This window comes from Ranitomeya imitator, chromosome 7 (assembly GCF_032444005.1).
Source record: "Ranitomeya imitator isolate aRanImi1 chromosome 7, aRanImi1.pri, whole genome shotgun sequence".
Taxonomy (NCBI): Eukaryota; Metazoa; Chordata; class Amphibia; order Anura; family Dendrobatidae; genus Ranitomeya; species Ranitomeya imitator.
Window position 1 is genome coordinate 13,251,684 of NC_091288.1, and position 20,086 is coordinate 13,271,769.

General features: G+C 43.3%; 1 protein-coding gene across 2 annotated transcripts in view; it reads left to right on the forward strand.

Moving 5' to 3' along the window:
* Nucleotides 1-20,086, forward strand: part of VIL1 (villin 1) — a 43,684-nt gene that overhangs the window by 6,686 nt on the left and 16,912 nt on the right. For both annotated transcript variants that reach the window (XM_069732726.1, XM_069732728.1), the window contains exons 2-12: nt 9,007-9,117; nt 10,409-10,483; nt 10,945-11,141; nt 11,363-11,471; nt 12,934-13,044; nt 13,453-13,655; nt 14,017-14,095; nt 14,342-14,440; nt 14,646-14,799; nt 15,777-15,877; nt 16,028-16,165. In XM_069732726.1, the coding sequence (XP_069588827.1) occupies nt 9,043-9,117; nt 10,409-10,483; nt 10,945-11,141; nt 11,363-11,471; nt 12,934-13,044; nt 13,453-13,655; nt 14,017-14,095; nt 14,342-14,440; nt 14,646-14,799; nt 15,777-15,877; nt 16,028-16,165 (1,341 nt within the window). In that variant the 5' untranslated portion in view covers nt 9,007-9,042. The remainder of the gene's footprint in view (nt 1-9,006; nt 9,118-10,408; nt 10,484-10,944; nt 11,142-11,362; nt 11,472-12,933; nt 13,045-13,452; nt 13,656-14,016; nt 14,096-14,341; nt 14,441-14,645; nt 14,800-15,776; nt 15,878-16,027; nt 16,166-20,086) is intronic.

The following is a 20,086-nucleotide window of genomic DNA, read 5'->3' on the forward strand; positions in this document are numbered from 1 at the left end:
TCCAAATATTTCTGGCCCTAACTGTATGTACACAGTGACTGCACCAGCAGAATAGTGAGTGCAGCTCTGGGGTATAATACAGGATGTAACTCAGGATCAGTAATGTAATCTATGTATACAGTGACTGCACCAGCAGAATAGTGAGTGCAGCTCTGGGGTATAATACAGGATGTAACTCAGGATCAGTAATGTAATGTATGTTCACAGTGACTACACCAGCAGAATATTGAGTGCAGCTCTGGGGTATAATACAGGATGTAACTCAGGATCAGTAATGTAATGTAATGTGTGTACACAGTGACTGCAGCAGCAGAATAGTGAGTGCAGCTCTGGAGTATAATGCAGGATGTAACTCCGGATCAGTAATGTAATGTATGTACACAGTGACTGCACCAGCAGAATAATGAGTGCAGCTCTGGAGTATAATACAGGAGGTAACTCAGGATCAGTAATGTAATGTATGTACACAGTGACTGCACCAGCAGAATAGTGAGTGCAGCTCTGGAGTATAATACAGGAGGTAACTCAGGATCAGTAATGTAATGTATGTACACAGTGACTGCACCAGCAGAATAGTGAGTGCAGCTCTGGGGTATAATACAGGATGTAACTCAGGATCAGTAATGTAATGTATGTACACAGTGACTGCACCAGCAGAATAGTGAGTGCAGCTCTGGAGTATAATACAGGAGGTAACTCAGGATCAGTAATGTAATGTATGTACACAGTGACTGCACCAGCAGAATAGTGAGTGCAGCTCTGGGGTATAATACATGATGTAACTCCGGATCAAGATACGTAATGCATGTACACAGTGACTCTTTTTTTTTGTAGATCAGTTTTACCTGTTCCCATTAATATGGAGCTCACAAGTTAATTTTTTGGGTATAGCTCAGTCATTATCACAGAAAAACTTACAAATGCAAGTGCCCCAAAAAAAGAGAATAATCACCGACTAAAGCACTAAATAAACAGATAAATACAATACACTATAAAACGTAACATTTACTATTGATGCAGATAAAAATACAACAATCACAACCTAAAAACGTCTACTATTAGGCTGACAAAAAGATACAGGGTGCACTCAGAACCTATTATATAACTATCTTACCCTACCTTACTGCGGAGGTTGGCACCCTATAAATCCTACGCAATGGCGCCCCCGCTCAACGAAGGCTCGCCCTAACTCACCCTGGAACACCCTCAAGTGAGGAAGATAGACAAACAGCAGACCATACAGACAGACAAACGAACAAAATTGCAATTGGAGCTGCAGAAAAAATAAAGTGCACGTATGCTATAAAAGATCAATATTAGCGCATATCAAGCACACAATTGCACTTATCCCCATATGGCCTATAGCCTTCTTGTGGGATTTAAACTGTACCTAGATGCACGCTACCTGCCTGCGGGGGTTGGCACCCTACAATCCTGCGCAAATGGCGCCCCCGCTCTCGTCGTCTGGCCCTGATACGCCCTAACACTGCCAAATGGCAACTAGACCGAAAAAATACACAAAAAGCAGGCCGCACGTACAGTCACCAATTAGGTAAACTATACCACCTAACCAAAAAAGCACATCCCCAATAACACAAACATATATACAAATCCCAATATATACATCTCAATATACATATCTCAGTATGTTCATCTCGACGCGTTTCCCCCGAGGTCGGTTCATCAGGAGACATACTAGAAAGATATCACTTATCTGAGTGACGGGTAGAGGAAAAATCACTCAAGGAGGTGTACGGTAGAGCAGTGGGGAACAATGTCCATCCCTGACCGCAGGTTACAATCAGCCTTCTATAGCTCAGTCATTATTTATATTTTATTATCAGTTTATGAAAAAATCAAACAATTCTCATGTGATGTAGGCAGCAATTGTGGGGATGGTAGATTTGGAAATCTTTGCTGAAATCTAATATTTAAATGCTCGTCGTCTCTCGCGCTGCTGATTATGAAGTAACTGTGTCCGGACATTAGATTCAGATCATTTTTTTCTATGGAGACTATAATTGATGTGTCATATCCTGAATCTGTCATAGATTTCACTTGGGGTTTACATTCAGGAATTCTGTTAGGACTTCTATGTATGGTGTGGAGGGAGGATAACAGTTAGTGCTACCCCTATAGCAGAGAGCCGCTAACAGGCAGCAATTAATGCCGCCATTCATTCCACGGACACCCATTAATCTGAATGGTCACCGTATACTACATTCCCCTATAATGGCCGCTGCAGGGGAAATTCCTGACCTACCACCAATCCCACAGCAATCCGCTCCCATATCAAAAGGATTTCCCGTGATGTAATAGTTATGATAAAATACATTTCATTATTGCTGTGAGAGCATTAAACATGATACAATCTATGGGGCAGTTTAAAGTAACAGCTTGACCAATGAAATTTCCTTTTAAATATGAACAAAATCATGAAAATAAGTTTTAAAACATGTCTGCTCTGGATCGTGCCTCTATCTATACTTTTTTTTTTTTTTTTAAAAGCGCACCCGTTAATGATGGGTGTGCAGCAGCCTGAAGCTCGGCGATCAGCTGCGATTTGTGCCATTCTTCTACAGCGCCACCACAGGAGAAATACAGTATGGCAGTGTCCTCACTGGAATCAGGGAGCTGATGGTATATGGCAGAGACATGTCGGGTCCTCCAGGGCCCTTCACTAACCGGTGGAATTGCTCTGGGTATCATGCTGGGAGTTGTCATTCTCAGGTCCAGACTATGTCTTCTTCCAAATACCGTACGTGGGACAAGTGTGGCCCTTCCTGTCACTCCCACATGGGGACAAATTCCTCTCCGGCCCTTAGTCTTATAACCAGGGTCAAAGTATCACTTTAATTATTACACATTAAGGCTATGTGCACACGTCAGGATTTCTTGCAGAAATTTTCCTGACAAAAACCGGACATTTCTGCCAGAAATCTGCATGCGTTTTTTTAATGTGTTTTTGACGCGTTTTTTTCCAAATGCATAGATTAGCGGGAAAAACGCAGAAAATCCGCAAAATTAATGAACATGCTGCTTTTTTACCGCGATGTGTTTTTTTCGTGGAAAAAACACGCATCATGTGCACAAAACATACAGAATGCATTCTAAATGATAGGATGTATAATGTATGCGTTTTTATAGCGTTTTTATAGCGTTTTTATCGCAAAAAAACCTGAACGTGTGCACATAGCCTAATAGATGAATGACTTCATAATTACGACGTTTAGAGAAGTGCGGAGCATGGGAACACTGTATCACATGGGAGGATTAGATACCCAGCTCAGCAGAAAGTATCACATAGGATTGGATTAGCTACACAACTCAGCAGACAGTATCACAAATAGTAGGATTAGATACACGACTCAGCAGTAGGTATCACACATGGTAGGATTAAATACATGGCTCAGCAGACAGTATCACACACGATAGGATTAGATACACGGCTCAGCAGAAAGTATCACATAGGATTGGATTAGCTACACAACTCAGCAGACAGTATCACAAATAGTAGGATTAGATACACGACTCAGCAGTAGGTATCACACATGGTAGGATTACATACATGGCTCAGCAGACAGTATCACACACGATAGGATTAGATACACGGCTCAGCAGACAGTATCACACAGGATAGGATTAGATACACTACTCAGCAGTCAGTATAACACAGGATAGGATTAGATACACAGCTCAGCAGAAAGTATCACACAGGATAGGATTAGATACACTGCTCAGCAGACAGTATCACACAGGATAGGATTAGATACACGGCTCAGCAGACAGTATCACACACGATAGGATTACATACACAACTCAGCAGACAGTATCACACAGGATAGGATTAGATACACAGCTCAGCAGAAAGTATCACACAGGATAGGATTAGATACACTGCTCAGCAGTCAGTATAACACAGGATAGGATTAGATACACGGCTCAGCAGTCAGTATCACACAGGATAGGATTAGTTATACGGCTCAGCAGACAGTATCACACAGGATAGGATTAGATACACAGCTCAGCAGACAGTATCACACAGGATAGGATTAGATGCACGGCTCAGATGGTATCACACAGGATAGGATTAGATACACGGATCAGCAGGCAGTATCACACAGGATAGGATTACATACATGGCTCAGCAGACAGTATCACACACGATAGGATTAGATACACGGCTCAGCAGACAGTATCACACAGGATAGGATTAGATACACTACTCAGCAGTCAGTATAACACAGGATAGGATTAGATACACAGCTCAGCAGAAAGTATAACACAGGATAGGATTAGATACACTGCTCAGCAGACAGTATCACACAGGATAGGATTAGATACACGGCTCAGCAGACAGTATCACACACGATAGGATTACATACACAACTCAGCAGACAGTATCACACAGGATAGGATTAGATACACAGCTCAGCAGAAAGTATCACACAGGATAGGATTAGATACACTGCTCAGCAGTCAGTATAACACAGGATAGGATTAGATACACGGCTCAGCAGTCAGTATCACACAGGATAGGATTAGTTACACGGCTCAGCAGACAGTATCACACAGGATAGGATTAGATACACAGCTCAGCAGACAGTATCACACAGGATAGGATTAGATGCACGGCTCAGATGGTATCACACAGGATAGGATTAGATACACGGATCAGCAGGCAGTATCACACAGGATAGGATTAGATACACAGCTCAGCAGGCAGTATCACACAGGATAGGATTAGATACACAGCTCAGCAGTCAGTATCACACAGGATAGGATTAGATACACAGCTCAGCAGACAGTATCACACTGGATAGGATTAGATACACAGGTCAGCAGTCAGTATCACATAGGATAGGATTAGATACAGCTCAGCAGACAGTATCACACAGGAGAGGATTAGATACACGGCTCAGCAGACAGTATCACACAGGATAGGATTAGATACACTGCTCAGCAGACATTATCACACAGGATAGGATTAGATACAGCTCAGCAGACAGTATCACACAGGAGAGGATTAGATACACGGCTCAGCAGACATTATCACACAGGATAGGATTAGATACACTGCTCAGCAGACATTATCACACAGGATAGGATTAGATACACAGCTCAGCAGTCAGTATCACACAGGATAGGATTAGTTACACAGCTCAGCAGTCAGTATCACACAGGATAGGATTAGATACACGGCTCAGCAGACAGTATCACACAGGATAGGATTAGATACACGGCTCAGCAGACAGTATCACACAGGATAGGATTAGATACACGGCTCAGCAGACAGTATCACACAGGATAGGATTAGATACACAGCTCAGCAGACAGTATCACACAGGATAGGATTAGATACACAGCTCAGCAGACAGTATCACACAGGATAGGATTAGATACACGGATCAGCAGGCAGTATCACACAGGATAGGATTAGATACACAGCTCAGCAGACAATATCACACTGGATAGGATTAGATACACAGCTCAGCAGTCAGTATCACACAGGATAGGATTAGATACACTGCTCAGCAGACATTATCACACAGGATAGGATTAGATACACAGCTCAGCAGTCAGTATCACACAGGATAGGATTAGTTACACAGCTCAGCAGATAGTATCACACAGGATAGGGTTAGATACACAGCTCAGCAGACAGTATCACACTGGATAGGATTAGATACACAGCTCAGCAGTCAGTATCACACAGGATAGGATTAGATACACTGCTCAGCAGACATTATCACACAGGATAGGATTAGATACACAGCTCAGCAGTCAGTATCACACAGGATAGGATTAGTTACACGGCTCAGCAGTCAGTATCACACAGGATAGGATTAGATACACGGCTCAGCAGACAGTATCACACAGGATAGGATTAGATACACTGCTCAGCAGACATTATCACACAGGATAGGATTAGATACACAGCTCAGCAGACACTATCACACAGGAGAGGATTAGATACACAGCTCAGCAGAAAGTATCACATAGGATAGGATTAGATACACTGCTCAGCAGACATTATCACACAGGATAGGATTAGATACACAGCTCAGCAGACACTATCACACACGATAGGATTAGATACACAGCTCAGCAGAAAGTATCACATAGGATAGGATTAGATACACTGCTCAGCAGACAGTATCACACAGGATAGGATTAGATACACAGCTCAGCAGTCAGTATCACAGAGGATAGGATCACATACAAAGCTCATCAGACCATATCACACAGGATAGGATTAGATACACATCTCAGCAGTCGGTATCACACAGGATAGGATTAGATACACTGCTCAGCAGACATTATCACACAGGATAGGATTAGATACACAGCTCAGCAGTCAGTATCACACAGGATAGGATTAGTTACACAGCTCAGCAGTCAGTATCACACAGGATAGGATTAGATACACGGCTCAGCAGACAGTATCACACACAATAGGATTAGATACACAGCTCAGCAGAAAGTATCACATAGGATAAGATTAGATACACTGCTCAGCAGACAGTATCACACAGGATAGGATTAGATACACAGCTCAGCAGTCAGTATCACAGAGGATAGGATTACATACAAAGCTCATCAGACCATATCACACAGGATAGGATTAGATACACATCTCAGCAGTCGGTATTACACAGGATAGGATTAGATACACTGCTCAGCAGACATTATCACACAGGATAGGATTAGATACACAGCTCAGCAGTCAGTATCACACAGGATAGGATTAGTTACACAGCTCAGCAGTCAGTATCACACAGGATAGGATTAGATACACGGCTCAGCAGACAGTATCACACAGGATAGGATTAGATACACAGCTCAGCAGATAGTATCACACAGGATAGGATTAGATACACGGCTCAGCAGGCAGTATGACACAGGATAGGATTAGATACACAGCTCAGCAGGCAGTATCACACAGGATAGGATTAGATACACAGCTCAGCAGTCAGTATCACACAGGAGAGGATTAGATACACAGCTCAGCAGTCAGTATCACACAGGATAGGATTAGTTACACAGCTCAGCAGTCAGTATCACACAGGATAGGATTAGATACACAGCTCAGCAGACAGTATCACACAGGATAGGATTAGATACACGGCTCAGCAGGCAGTATCACACAGTATAGGATTAGATACACAGCTCAGCAGGCAGTATCACACAGGATAGGGTTAAATACACAGCTCAGCAGTCAGTATCACACAGGATAGGATTAGATACACGGCTCAGCAGTCAGTATCACACAGGATAGGATTAGATACACAGCGCAGCAGTCAGTATCACACAGGATAGGATTAGATACACGGCTCAGCAGGCAGTATGACACAGGATAGGATTAGATACACAGCTCAGCAGGCAGTATCACACAGGATAGGATTAGATACACGGCACAGCAGGCAGTATCACACAGGAGAGGATTAGATACACAGCTCAGCAGGCAGTATCACACAGGATAGGATTAGATACACAGCTCAGCAGGCAGTATGACACAGGAGAGGATTAGATACACAGCTCAGCAGTCAGTATCACACAGGATAGGATTAGATACACGGCTCAGCAGGCAGTATCACACAGGATAGGATTAGATACACAGCTCAGCAGGCAGTATGACACAGGATAGGATTAGATACACAGCTCAGCAGTCAGTATCACACAGGATAGGATTAGATACACAGCTCAGCAGTCAGTATCACACAGGATAGGATTAGATACACAGCTCAGCAGACAGTATCACACAGTATAGGATTAGATACACAGCTCAGCAGTCAGTATCACACAGGATAGGATTAGATACACGGCTCAGCAGACAGTATCACACAGGATAGGATTAGATACACGGCTCAGCAGGCAGTATCACACTGGATAGGATTAGATACACAGCTCAGCAGTCAGTATCACACAGGATAGGATTAGATACACGGCTCAGCAGACAGTATCACACAGGATAGGATTAGATACACGGCTCAGCAGTCAGTATCACACAGGATAGGATTAGATACACAGCTCAGCAGTCAGTATCACACAGGATAGGATTAGATACACGGCTCAGCAGACAGTATCACACTGGATAGGATTAGATACACAGCTCAGCAGTCAGTATCACACAGGATAGGTACCCGGCACTCAGGGCCGCAGCGTGTGGCTGTATGTATTTCTATGCATCTGTACGCTCCGCTCCCGAGTGCCTATCACCGATGTATTATTATTCCTGGCTCGGGTGTTAAGATGATGGGACATTGAAAGCAATGGGGAGATGTGTGAAAACTGTCTAAAATAAAATCTGTCTCTGTTGCCTATAGCAACAAATCAGAGCGCAGCTTTCATTTTACCAAAGCAGCTAAAAAAATGGAAGCTGCACTCTGGTTGGTTGCTATGGGCAACAGGGACAGATCCAGTAACTGAGGCCTACTGTTTACATCCTTTTTTGCTCAAGGGATCCCATAAACCCAGTAGCCAATGGTTAACCCGGTACTTTTTTCCAGGAGCCTTGGCCCATCCAGAGCTCGATATCGTGAGCACAGGGGAGATTGCAGGATGATTATACCGGCAGCGATGCCAGCTCATTACAGGGTAGATTACATGGCCGAGGACAAGTGTAAAGATTCCCCAGAGAAATGATTGTCACCCGGTATAAGTATTTGGGGCTTTCTCTTGTAAATGTGAAGAATAAAGTCCATAATGTTGTGCACATTCTGAGTATTAATGTGCGGCATCAACTTAAAGGAGAGACCTTCAGCGCTGTACATGTTCATGGCTAAAACATGGTGTCTAACACGACCACACGGCGATGTGTATGATCTGCCTCACCGATCAAAATGGCAGTCACAATGTCAGCAAAATGGATAAGCGCTCCCTGCCCCCCGGCCGCACCCGTACTAAGGGAGGTCACACTGATGGACAGTCCGGGAACCGTATACACCAGTATAATATATCTGCTTATAATCGCACAGATACTCATGACCCGAATCCTCATTTCAGGTTCCCAGGTGACTTGTGATCGTAGAATTCTCCAACATGCCGGATCTTACAGAAAAAGTAACCAAGACCCTGAATAAAACCACCCCAGGACTGCAGATATGGAGGATAGAGGTAACTGTTATTATTAGGATTATTGCATCTGGGTTTGGTGCCCGAGTTCCTGGTGTCCAGGAGATTGATGATTTAATCAAAGGTGTCCAAGAGTTTGGTGCCCAAGTTCCTAATGTCAATGAATTTAATGGTCTTGTGTTTGGTGTCCATTTGTTTAATGGTCTAGTTCCTAATATTCAGGAGTTTAATACCTTAGTCCGTGGTATCCGTGAGTTTGCTAATCCCTGGTTTCCAGAATTATGGTTTACTAGTTGCTGTTGTCCAGAAATTCCCAGTCCCTGGTGTTCAGGAGTTTGGTGCTCAAGTTTCTTGTGTCCAGGAGTTTGCTTCCCTAGTCCCTGGTGGTGTCCAGGAGTTTGCTTCCCTAGTCCCTGGTGGTGTCCAGGAGTTTGCTTCCCTAGTCCCTGGTGGTGTCCAGGAGTTTGCTTCCCTAGTCCCTGGTGTTGTCCAGGAGTTTGCTTCCCTAGTCCCTGGTGGTGTCCAGGAGTTTGCTTCCCTAGTCCCTGATGATGTCCAGGAGTTTGCTCCCCTAATCCCTGGTGTCCACGAGTTTAGTGCTCCAATTCCTTGTGTCCAGGAGTTTCCTGCCCTGGCTCCTTGTGTCCATGGGTTTGCTGCCCTAGTTCGTGGTGCTCAGAAGTTTGGTGCTCTAGTTCCTTGTGTCCAGGAGTTTCCTGCCCTAATCCCACTTGTCTGTCCTAGTACCTTGTTTCCAGGGGTTTTATGCCCTAGTCCCTTGTGTCCTGGAGTTTGTGCCCTAGTTCCATATGTCCAACAGTTTGTCATTTAGTCCTTGGTGTTCCTAAGTTTGGTGCACTAGTCCAGGAGTTCCCTACCCTACTCCCTAGAGTCCAGGAGTCCTAGTGTCTACCCTAGTGCCTGGTTTCCAGGAATTTGGTGACCTAGTCCCTGGCGTACACAAGTTTGGTGCCCTAGTTCCTTGTGTCCAGGAATTTGGTGCCCTTGTCTCTGGTGTCCACAAGTTTGGTGACTTTTGGTGCCCTAGTTCCGTGAGTCCAGGAATTTGTTGCTTTAGTCTCTGGAGTCCAGGAGTATGGTGCCCTTGTGCCAGATGATCAGATTTGTCTCTGCCCTTGAGTTTATCTCTATCCTAATCTATATCACATTGGAAGCAGAGGATGCCTCCATGCTTCCTGTCTAGGCAGTGGGACACCAGAACTTGTCTTCTCTCCTAGATGGCCCTGATATGACTGTGTTCTCCATTGCTATTCTATTTTACTATTTATCTATTTTTGTTACCCATTATTCTATTTCTGATTTTTGCTCTTAGGCCATGGAGATGATTCCTGTTCCAGAAAAATCGTTTGGAAGCTTCTTTGAAGGAGATTGCTATGTCCTCCTCATGGTGAGCACAGTCCTCACGTTGCCTATACTGCTGAATACAATTGTGTCCACTTCTCATTCACTGACAGGAGATCTTGAAAATGGTGATTGGAAAGTTGGATATCTTTTTGTTATACATTTCTATGCTCTTTTGATTTTTTCCAAGCTTCTGGTTCTAATTAGAGATGAGCGCATAAGTTCGAATTGTTCACCGAATCTGCCATATTTGTGCCGTATTGGTACCCTATTCGTGCCAAATTTATGTTTGACGATCGATTCCGAACATATTCGGTCATCTCTACTGCCACTGACTCCAATGACGTTTGGCTGTGTTCGATGAATATTGCAAATGCAATATTTGCCGCTGATCATAATTGGAACCGAATTTTGAAAACTTTGCTCAACTCTAGTCCTAATGCCTGTTTGTTTATTATTCATTTATATACATGTGACTCCTGAATTCCCTGTATTCTTCCAAACCAGACCCATAAGACCAGCAATAACTTCACCTACGACATCCACTTCTGGGTCGGGAACAATTCATCTTCAGATGAGCAGGGAGCCGCCGCCATCTACACCATACAGATTGATGACCACCTGGGAGGAGTTGCTGTCCAGCATCGGGAGGTTCAGGGATACGAGAGCGACACATTTAAGGGATATTTCAAGCAAGGGATAGTGTGAGTGTTACCAGCATGGCGACTTTCATGTTAATTTGAGGAGATGACATCGAAGAAGAATGCACAAAAACTAAAAGCTTAGATACGCTCCGCAGCCTGGAGATTGGGGAGCAGGAAAGGCTAAATGGTAGAAGGATGACAAATGTGTGAACAGCGCCTTTATATTTTAAAGTCATAGCTTTGATTACTGCTTATAACACATTGTGACTGTCCACTATCAGATACAAGAATGGCGGCGTAGCCTCCGGACTGAAGCAGGTGGAGACCAACACGTACAACATAAAACGTCTGCTACACGTCAAGGGGAAGAAGAATGTATTGGCTGGAGAGGTGAGTACTGAGTTTCCTATTAACATTTGTGGCTATAATCTGAATATTTTTTTTTTCTGTTATTTTTAATGTCTCGATCTTGAGTCATTTGACTTGATGGATAAACGAAATGCAGGAAGATCGATCTTGTGGAACCCCAAATAGGTCACCCGTGTCTTCTCCATCATTATCTTTATAGTATCAGGCCATCAGGTTGCTTTTCTTCCTCTTCGCCTTCTTCCTTCTATTCTTCCTACCATGATGTCCTTCTCCAGTGATCGCTCTCTTCGTATGATGTGTCTACGGTAGGCAAGTCGTAGCTTGGTGATCCTTGCTTCCAGTGACATGCCTGACTGGATTTGTTTTTCTTGCCATCAATGGTATTGATAACATGATAAAATGTGTGTAGACTTTCCCAACCACTCTTTATCACACCAATAACTTTGAACATTTAGGCTGTGTGCACAAGTTGCGTTTTTTCCTGATTAAAACGCTATAAAACCGCAAAAAAAAAACCCGCACACAATAAGCATCCCATCATTTAGAATGAATTCTGCATGTTTTGTGCACATGATGCGTTTTTTTCCGCGAAAAAAACGCATCGCGGTAAAAACCGCAGCATGTTCATTAATTTTGCGGGTTTTTTGCAAATTTCCCACTACAAAATGCATTGGGAAGTGTCCGGAAAAAAACGCGGCAAAACCGCGGCAAAAACGCATGCGGTTTTCTCGCAGAAAATGTACGTTTTTTCTCAGGAATTTTCTGCGAGAAATCCTGAACGTGTGCACATAGCCTTAGAAGAGATAACGTACTAGTAACAAAAGAATTACTAAAAATCCACTGCCATTTTGCACATGGAGATACTTTGTGTCTCCATGTCTTCAGGGTATAAATTAATTCTAAAACTGGCCCTGCAGTTACATGTATCATTTTGTTTACTGTGTTGTTTATCAAATAGAGGGGTCTCTTCCCAGCCAAGTAGAGGGGTCTCTGCCCAGCCAAGTAGAGGGGTCTCTGCCCAGCCAAGTAGAGGGGTCTCTGCCCGGCCAAATAGAGGGGTCTCTGCCCGGCCAAGTAGAGGGGTCTTTGCCCTGCTGCAGGATCAGATGACACAGGATTGTTTTGTAGTCTGTAACCATGAAGATACGTAGGTCTGCACAGGAGCTGTGCACTAAAAAAAACAGTAGATTTTTAATCAGGCCTATTTACAAAGTTGCTTCATTTAATTATATAAAATGCATTGGACAAGTCCAAAACCAGATACTGATTGAATGGTAAATTCTTCCCAGTAGTAAAATAGGAGGAAATTGGCTCAGTAGCAGTCAGAGAAAGGAGTCTTTCGTCTCAACTCGCATTATCAGATTTTTCTTTCTAAAGACCTGAACATATTTATATATCCTTAAATCTCTATCTATCTTATATCTATCTATCTGATCTCTATCCTACCCATCTACCTCAAATCTAACAATCAATCTCTCTCTAGGTCCCTTTTGAGTGGGCCAGCTTTAATACCGGTGATGTCTTCTTGGTGGACCTTGGGAAGCTGATCATCCAGTGGAATGGGCCTGAGAGCAACAAGATGGAGAGATTGAGGGTAAGGAAACTGGATGAGTCTGAACATGATATGACCGTGTTTGATGGGAAAACTGTTCTTTATGGTTTACTTTAGTGGTGGCCGACACGCTGTAGTAGCGGGCATGCACGACCTGGTGCAATATATAGCTATGACATAGTCTATTACCCCACTAAAACAAAAAAATGAATGGGGTCTCTTAGAGGGTCACAATACTGTCACATGCAAACAGCAGCATCCGTCAAGGTCCATGACCTGGGACTCACTGGCACATTGATTTCCGTGGTTCTGTATCAGGCAGTAAGGGTCTATTGAGGGCCACGGTCAGGTAACTCTTCCACTTTTAATCATGTGATTTAAACACATATGAGCAAATTCCTTTAAATGTTCAATACCACAAAAGTATTTAATTTCTGATTCTTTTTCTAGGGTATGAACTTGGCGAAAGACATCAGTGACCGTGAACGCGGCGGGCGTGCCCATGTGTACGTGGTTGAAGGTGACAATGAGGCAGGTTCACCTAAACTGATGGAGATCCTCATACACATGCTGGGTGAAAGAAGAGAGATAAAGGCACCAATATCCGATGATGTGGTGGACAGCGTGGCCACAGGGGCAATAAAGTTGTATCAGTAAGTGATTACCGAATGCCAGCGACAATCTGTGTGCCATCTGTACCCACTGTGCAGACAAGCGACAATGAAGGCAGATCGTACCCGTGTGTGTGTCCTCTGTGCTACAGTATGGTATCTACATTGTAGCAGCTCATTGCTGCCTGACATACCAAAAATATGAAGTCTGCCTTGAATTTCTTCTTTATGTTTAGTTGCCTGAGCCGAAAGGTTGAGCTTGATGGACCTAGGTGTTTTTTTCAAAATACGTCATAGGTCATTATTAGCTGAGGGGGAGACAATATGTAGTCAGAATTCGCTGATGATGAGGAAGGAAACATTCTAGATTGTGAACCTTTCAATTATCAAATTTATTGCACAGAGTAACAGATAACAACGGCAACCTGATGGTGCAAGAAGTGGCCACCAAACCATTAACCCAAGATCTGCTCAACCATGACGTAAGTCCTTTATCTTAAGATATAGAAGCCGTGTAGAGTGAAAAGATAGATAGATACCATATATATGCAGGCGGTAGATCGATGGAGGTGTGCACCAAACCTTTAACCCAAGAACTTCTGATTCGTGATGCCATTACCCCTTTATATATAGATTTTGTCAGGATTTCCCCTGGTCTGAAAGTACAAATATTGAAATCAATGTTCTAGACTGCAGGAAGTAATATCTACATTTCTCACTCCGGTCAGGATTGCTTCATCTTGGATCAAGGTGGAATCAAGATCTTTGTGTGGAAAGGAAAAAATGCATCAAAGGAAGAGAAGCAGCAAGCTATGAACAGAGCGCTGGTGAGTGCGACCTCTGCACAGCGCAGCCTCTGCACAGCGCAGCCTCTGCACGGCGCAGCCTCTGCACAGCGCAGCCGTGACCTCGGCCGGGCATCACTGTGTGTATACCGCTCTATGCAATGTGCTGATATATCACAGTCTCTGCTCTTCTCAAATTTGCTGGCTTTCATTTTTTGTAACACTTACTTTGTTTAAAAAAAAACAGAATTTTATTAAAGCCAAAAACTATCCCCCGTCCACCAACGTCGAGGTTCAGAATGATGGATCCGAGTCTGCTGTATTCAAGCAGCTTTTCCAGAAATGGTCCACAAAGGATCAGACTGTCGGGCTCGGAAAAACAAGCACTGTTGGTAAAGTGGGTAAGTTGTCAAAATAAATAAGTGAAATGTCCACAGCATACATAAAAGTTCAATTACGTCAAGACACTAGCGCCAAAAGGGGATGGGTACTGCTGAAAACTGCTCACGAAAAACGGGTCCTGTGTGGCAAACCGTAGAGAAAGGTGATCTAATACAAACTGGATAGTTCATACTGTCGCGCTAAACAGGTAGTGAACGGAAATGGGGGGAAAAGATGTGCAATGATAAATATATCCATAAAAATGTATATATTTACACCAGTACACACAGAAGCATTCAGAGGTACAAGGATAACCCCCATCCTCCACGACACTATATCAGCAAACTGCAGGTCTTTTTGTTACTCCCTTTTATTTTTCACATGCATGATTGTTTGCTGAAATGCTAGTTCTGCGGTGGTAACTATTTGTAGCATTATAAATTGCCACTTTTTTAATAGTGAATTATTTATACTCTATATGTAATATCTATAGCCCAACACTAGATTTGCAATGTTGGCAGAAACACCACAAATTGTTGTTTCTCCTATGTAAAGAAAGGTATTGACTTTTAAATGGATCATCTGAGCAACATGCAATTATTGTTGATACATTTATCATTGCACGTCTCCTCCACCCCCTTCATGTCCGTCCACTGGCTGCTTAGTGCAACAGTATCCAGTTTGTAACATGTCCACAGCATTATAGAAAATTTCAGGAAGAGTATAAATAAATGTAAGGTGAGGTGTAATAATCAGGGTCCCCAGCAGCGCAGAGTATTTCAGGAGAGGAGTGTATGGCTCTTATGGGAGGCAATATCATGTTCACTTATGATGCTGTACATGAGAACAGTTCTGCAGGAGAACATTCGTTACAAAAGAAACACAGAACAGTAATCTGTGATTATTCATACAGGGAACTTTATTTTTGTTGCCATAACTTAGATTTTGCTCTGAGACAGCACCACATACATAGTAATATGTTTTATATATAATACAGCCAAAGTAGAACAAGTAAAGTTTGATGCCAACTCCATGCACGCCAAACCTGAGGTTGCCGCACAGCAGAAGATGGTGGATGATGGAAGCGGAGAAGCTGAGGTAATAGAATCACAAACAAAAAAGTTGCAGGAGATTCTACAGTAACAGATCGCACTTGTGGATCAATTTATCAAAAATTTAAAAAACAAACAAGAACGTGCTCACCACTTTTATTGACCGGCTTTATCTTTCTGCGGCTCACGTCTACAGGTCTATAGAATTGAAAATCTGGAAATGGCACCGGTAGAAAAACAATGGCTTGGACACTTCTATGGTGGAGACTGTTACTTGATTCTCTACAAGTATTTGGTCAATAACAAGTATCATTACATCATCTACATGTGGCAGGTAAGGGCTCGTCATCTATGAAAAACTGAATTCCTAACAGAATGATGTGAATGAGAACAGTAATAGGTTTGTATATAATGTACTAATAACACTTAAAAGTTAAGCAGTGTATGAGTGGCCAAACTGTATGCAAACAATGAATATATGCAGGGCTGGCTTTAGGTGTGGGGAGGAGGCAGACTGGGCAACTGCCTAGAGCGCCACCTCCTTGGGAGCCCCTAGAATCTACAGCAGGGGCTACACTCATAATCGTTATCAGCGAAGCTTTCGATGTGGAGCCTGCGTCAGGACAACACGATCATGTGACCATGACGTCACTATGGGTCTTGTACTCCGCAGAAGTCAAAAGAACTGATGAGGAGACGGACTGCTAGTAAGTCCTCTGTTGTCTGTGTGTATATATTAGTGAGAAAATGTAACCGTGAGCACTACTAGAGAAGGGGTGCTAAGGACAGGTTCCCAAACCATATAGATTAATAGTAAGAGACCTAGCACTCAACTTTAGGTAAGATGCAGCACCGCGAGATAAGCGGTGGATGCCGCGTCGGAGAGCACTGCAGCTCCAGAAATCTTCCTATTTGCTCATAGCAGGTTTGCCTACAACCACCACGCTGAACTAATTTTGATATATGATCGTGCAGCGATTATAATTCCCGTTACCGGCTTTTATTTAATAACCTCCTGTAACTGATGAAGGTCACAATTGACCGAAACGTTGTCCTGCATTTACTACAATAAATTTTTCCTGCTGCATCTTAGCTAAAGTTGAGTGCTATGTCTCACTATTAATCTATATATTAGTGAGGACATGAGAATGTATGGACCCTTGTCAGGTATACATTAGTGATGATATCACAATGTATGGACTCCTGGTCTATATACACTGCTCAAAAAAAAAAATAAAGGGAGCACTAAAATCCCACATCCTAGATATCACTGAATGAAATATTCCGGTTGTAAATCTTTATTCATTACATAGTGGAATGTGTTGAGAACAATAAAATCTAAAAATCAACGTAAATCACAACTAATATCCCATGGAGGTCTGGAGTTGGAACCATGCTCAAAATCAAAGTGGAAAATAAAGTTACAGGCTGATCCAACTTCAGTGGAAATGCCTCAAGACAAGGAAATGATGCTCAGTATTGTGTGTGGCCTCCACGTGCCTGTATGATCTCCCTACAACGCCTGGGCATGCTCCTGGTGAGGCGGCGGATGTTCTCCTCAGGGATTTCCTCCCAGACCTGGACTAAAGCATCCGTCAACTCCTGGACAGTCTATGGTGCAATGTGATGTTGGTGGATGGAGCGAGACATGATGTCCCAGATGTGTTCAATCGGATTCAGGTCTGGGGAACGGGCGGCCAGTCCATAGCTTCAATGTCTACATCTTGCAGGAACTGCTGACACACTCCAGCCACAGGAGGTCTGGCATTGTCCTGCATTAGGAGGAACCCAGGGCCAACCGCACCAGCATATGGTCTCACAAGGGGTCTGAGGATCTCATCTCGGTACCTAATGGCAGTCAGGCTACCTCTGGCGAGCACATGGAAGGCTGTGACGCCCTCCAAAGAAATGCCACCCCACACCATTACTGACCCACTACCAAACCAGTCATGCTGAAGGATGTTGCAGGCAGCAGATCGCTCTCCACGGCGTCTCCAGACTCTGTCACATGTGCCCAGTGTGAACCTGTTTTCATCAGTGAAGAGCACAGGGCGCCAGTGTCGAGTTTCCCAATCCTGGTGTTCTGTGGCAAATGCCAAGCATCCTGCACGGTGTTGGGCTGTGAGCACAACCTCCATCTGTGGGTGTCGGGCACTCAGACCATCCTCATGGAGTCGGTTTCTAACAGTTTGTGCAGACACAAGCACATTTGTGGCCTGTTGGAGGTCATTTTTCAGGGCTCTGGCAGTGTTCCTCCTTGCACAAAGGCTGAGGTAGCGGTACTGCGGCTGTTTTGATGCCCTCCTACGGCCCCCTCCATGTCTCCTGGTGTACTGGCCTGTCTCCTGGTAGAGCCTCCAGCCTCTGGACACTACGCTGACAGACACAGCAAACCTTCTTGCCATAGCTCGCATTGATGTGCCAACCTGGATGAGCTGCACTACCTGAGCCCCTTTTGTGGGTTGTAGAGTCCATCTCCTGCTACCACAAGTGTGAAACCACAAACAACATTCAAAAGTGACCAAAACATCAGCCAGAAAGCATTGGTACTGAGACGTGGTCTGTGGTCCCCACCTGCAGAACCACTCCTTTATTGAGGGTGTCTTGATAATTGCCAATAATTTCCATCTGTTGTCTATTCCCTTTGCACAACAGCATGTGCAATTGATTGTTAATCAGTGTCGCTTCCTAAGTGGACAGTCTGATTTCACAGAAGTTTGATTTACTTGGAGTTATATTCTGTTGTTTGAGTTTTCCCTTCATTTTTTTTGAGCAGTGTATAGAACATCTGGCAAAAATTCTAGAATCACCGGCCTTGGAGGATGTCCATTCAGTTATTTAATTTTGTAGAAATAAATCAGATCACAGACATGGCACAAAACTAAAGTAATTTCAAATGGCAACTTTCTGGCTTTAAGAAACACTAAAAGATATCAAGAACAAAAAATGTTGTAGTCAGTAATGGTCACTTTTTTAGAACAAGCAGAGGGGGGAAATTATGGAATCACTCAATTCTGAGGAAAAAATTATGGAATCATGAAAAACAAAACACTCCAACACATCACTAGTATTTTGTTGCACCACCTCTGGCTTTTCTAAAAGCTTGCAGTCTCTAAACCATGGACTTAATGAGGGTCACACAGGAGTCTTCATCAATCTGGCTCCAACGTTCTCTGATTGCTGTTGCCAGATCAGCTTTGCAGGTTGAAGAAAATGGTCCATGACAAGGCTCCAACTTCCACCAAAGATTTTCTATTGGACTGAGATCCGGACTATTTGCATGACATTGACCTTATGTGTCTATTTTCCAGGAATGTTTGCACAGTTTTTGCTCTATGGCAGGATGCATTATCATCTTGAAAAATGATTTCATCATTCCCAAACATCCTTTCAATTGATGGGATAAGACAAGTGTCCAAAATATCAACATAAACTTGTGCATTTATTGAAGATGTAATGACAGCCATCTCCCCAGTGCCTTTACCTGACATGCAGCCCCATATCATCAATGACTGTGGAAATTTGCATGTTCTCTTCAGGCAGTCATCTTTATATATCTCATTGGAACGGCACCAAACAAAAGTTCCATCATCATCACCTCGCCCAATGTAGATTCGCGATTCATCACTGAATATGACTTTCATCCAGTCCATGATTGCTTTTCCTTAGCCCATTGTAACCTTGTTTTTTTCTGTTTAGGTGTTAATGATGGCTTTCGTTTAGCTTTTCTGTATGTAAATCCCATTTCCTTTAGGCCGTTTCTTATAGTTCGGTCACAGACATTGACTCCAGTTTCTACCCATTCGTTCCTCATTTGTTTTGTTGTGCATTGCCTGTTTTGGAGACATATTGCTTTAAGTTTCCGGTCTTGACTCTTTGATGTCTTCCTTGGTCTACCAGTATGTTTGCCTTTAACAACCTTCTCATGTTGTTTGTACTTGGTCCAGATTTTAGACACAGATGACTGTGAACAACCAACATCTTTTCCAACAATGCGTGATAATTTACCCTTTTTTAAGAGTTTGATAATCCTCTTTGTTTCAATTGACATCTCTCGTGTTGGAGCCATGATTCATGTCAGTCCACTTGGTGCAACAGCTCTCCAAGGTGTGATCGCTCCTTTTTAGATGCAGAATAACGATCAGATCTAATTTGATGCAGGTGTTAGTTTTGGGTATAAACATTGAGGGTATGTTCACATGTAGATTGAATCTCTACTGATTTTTCCGCACCCGTTTTTGTAAATCCGCAGGTA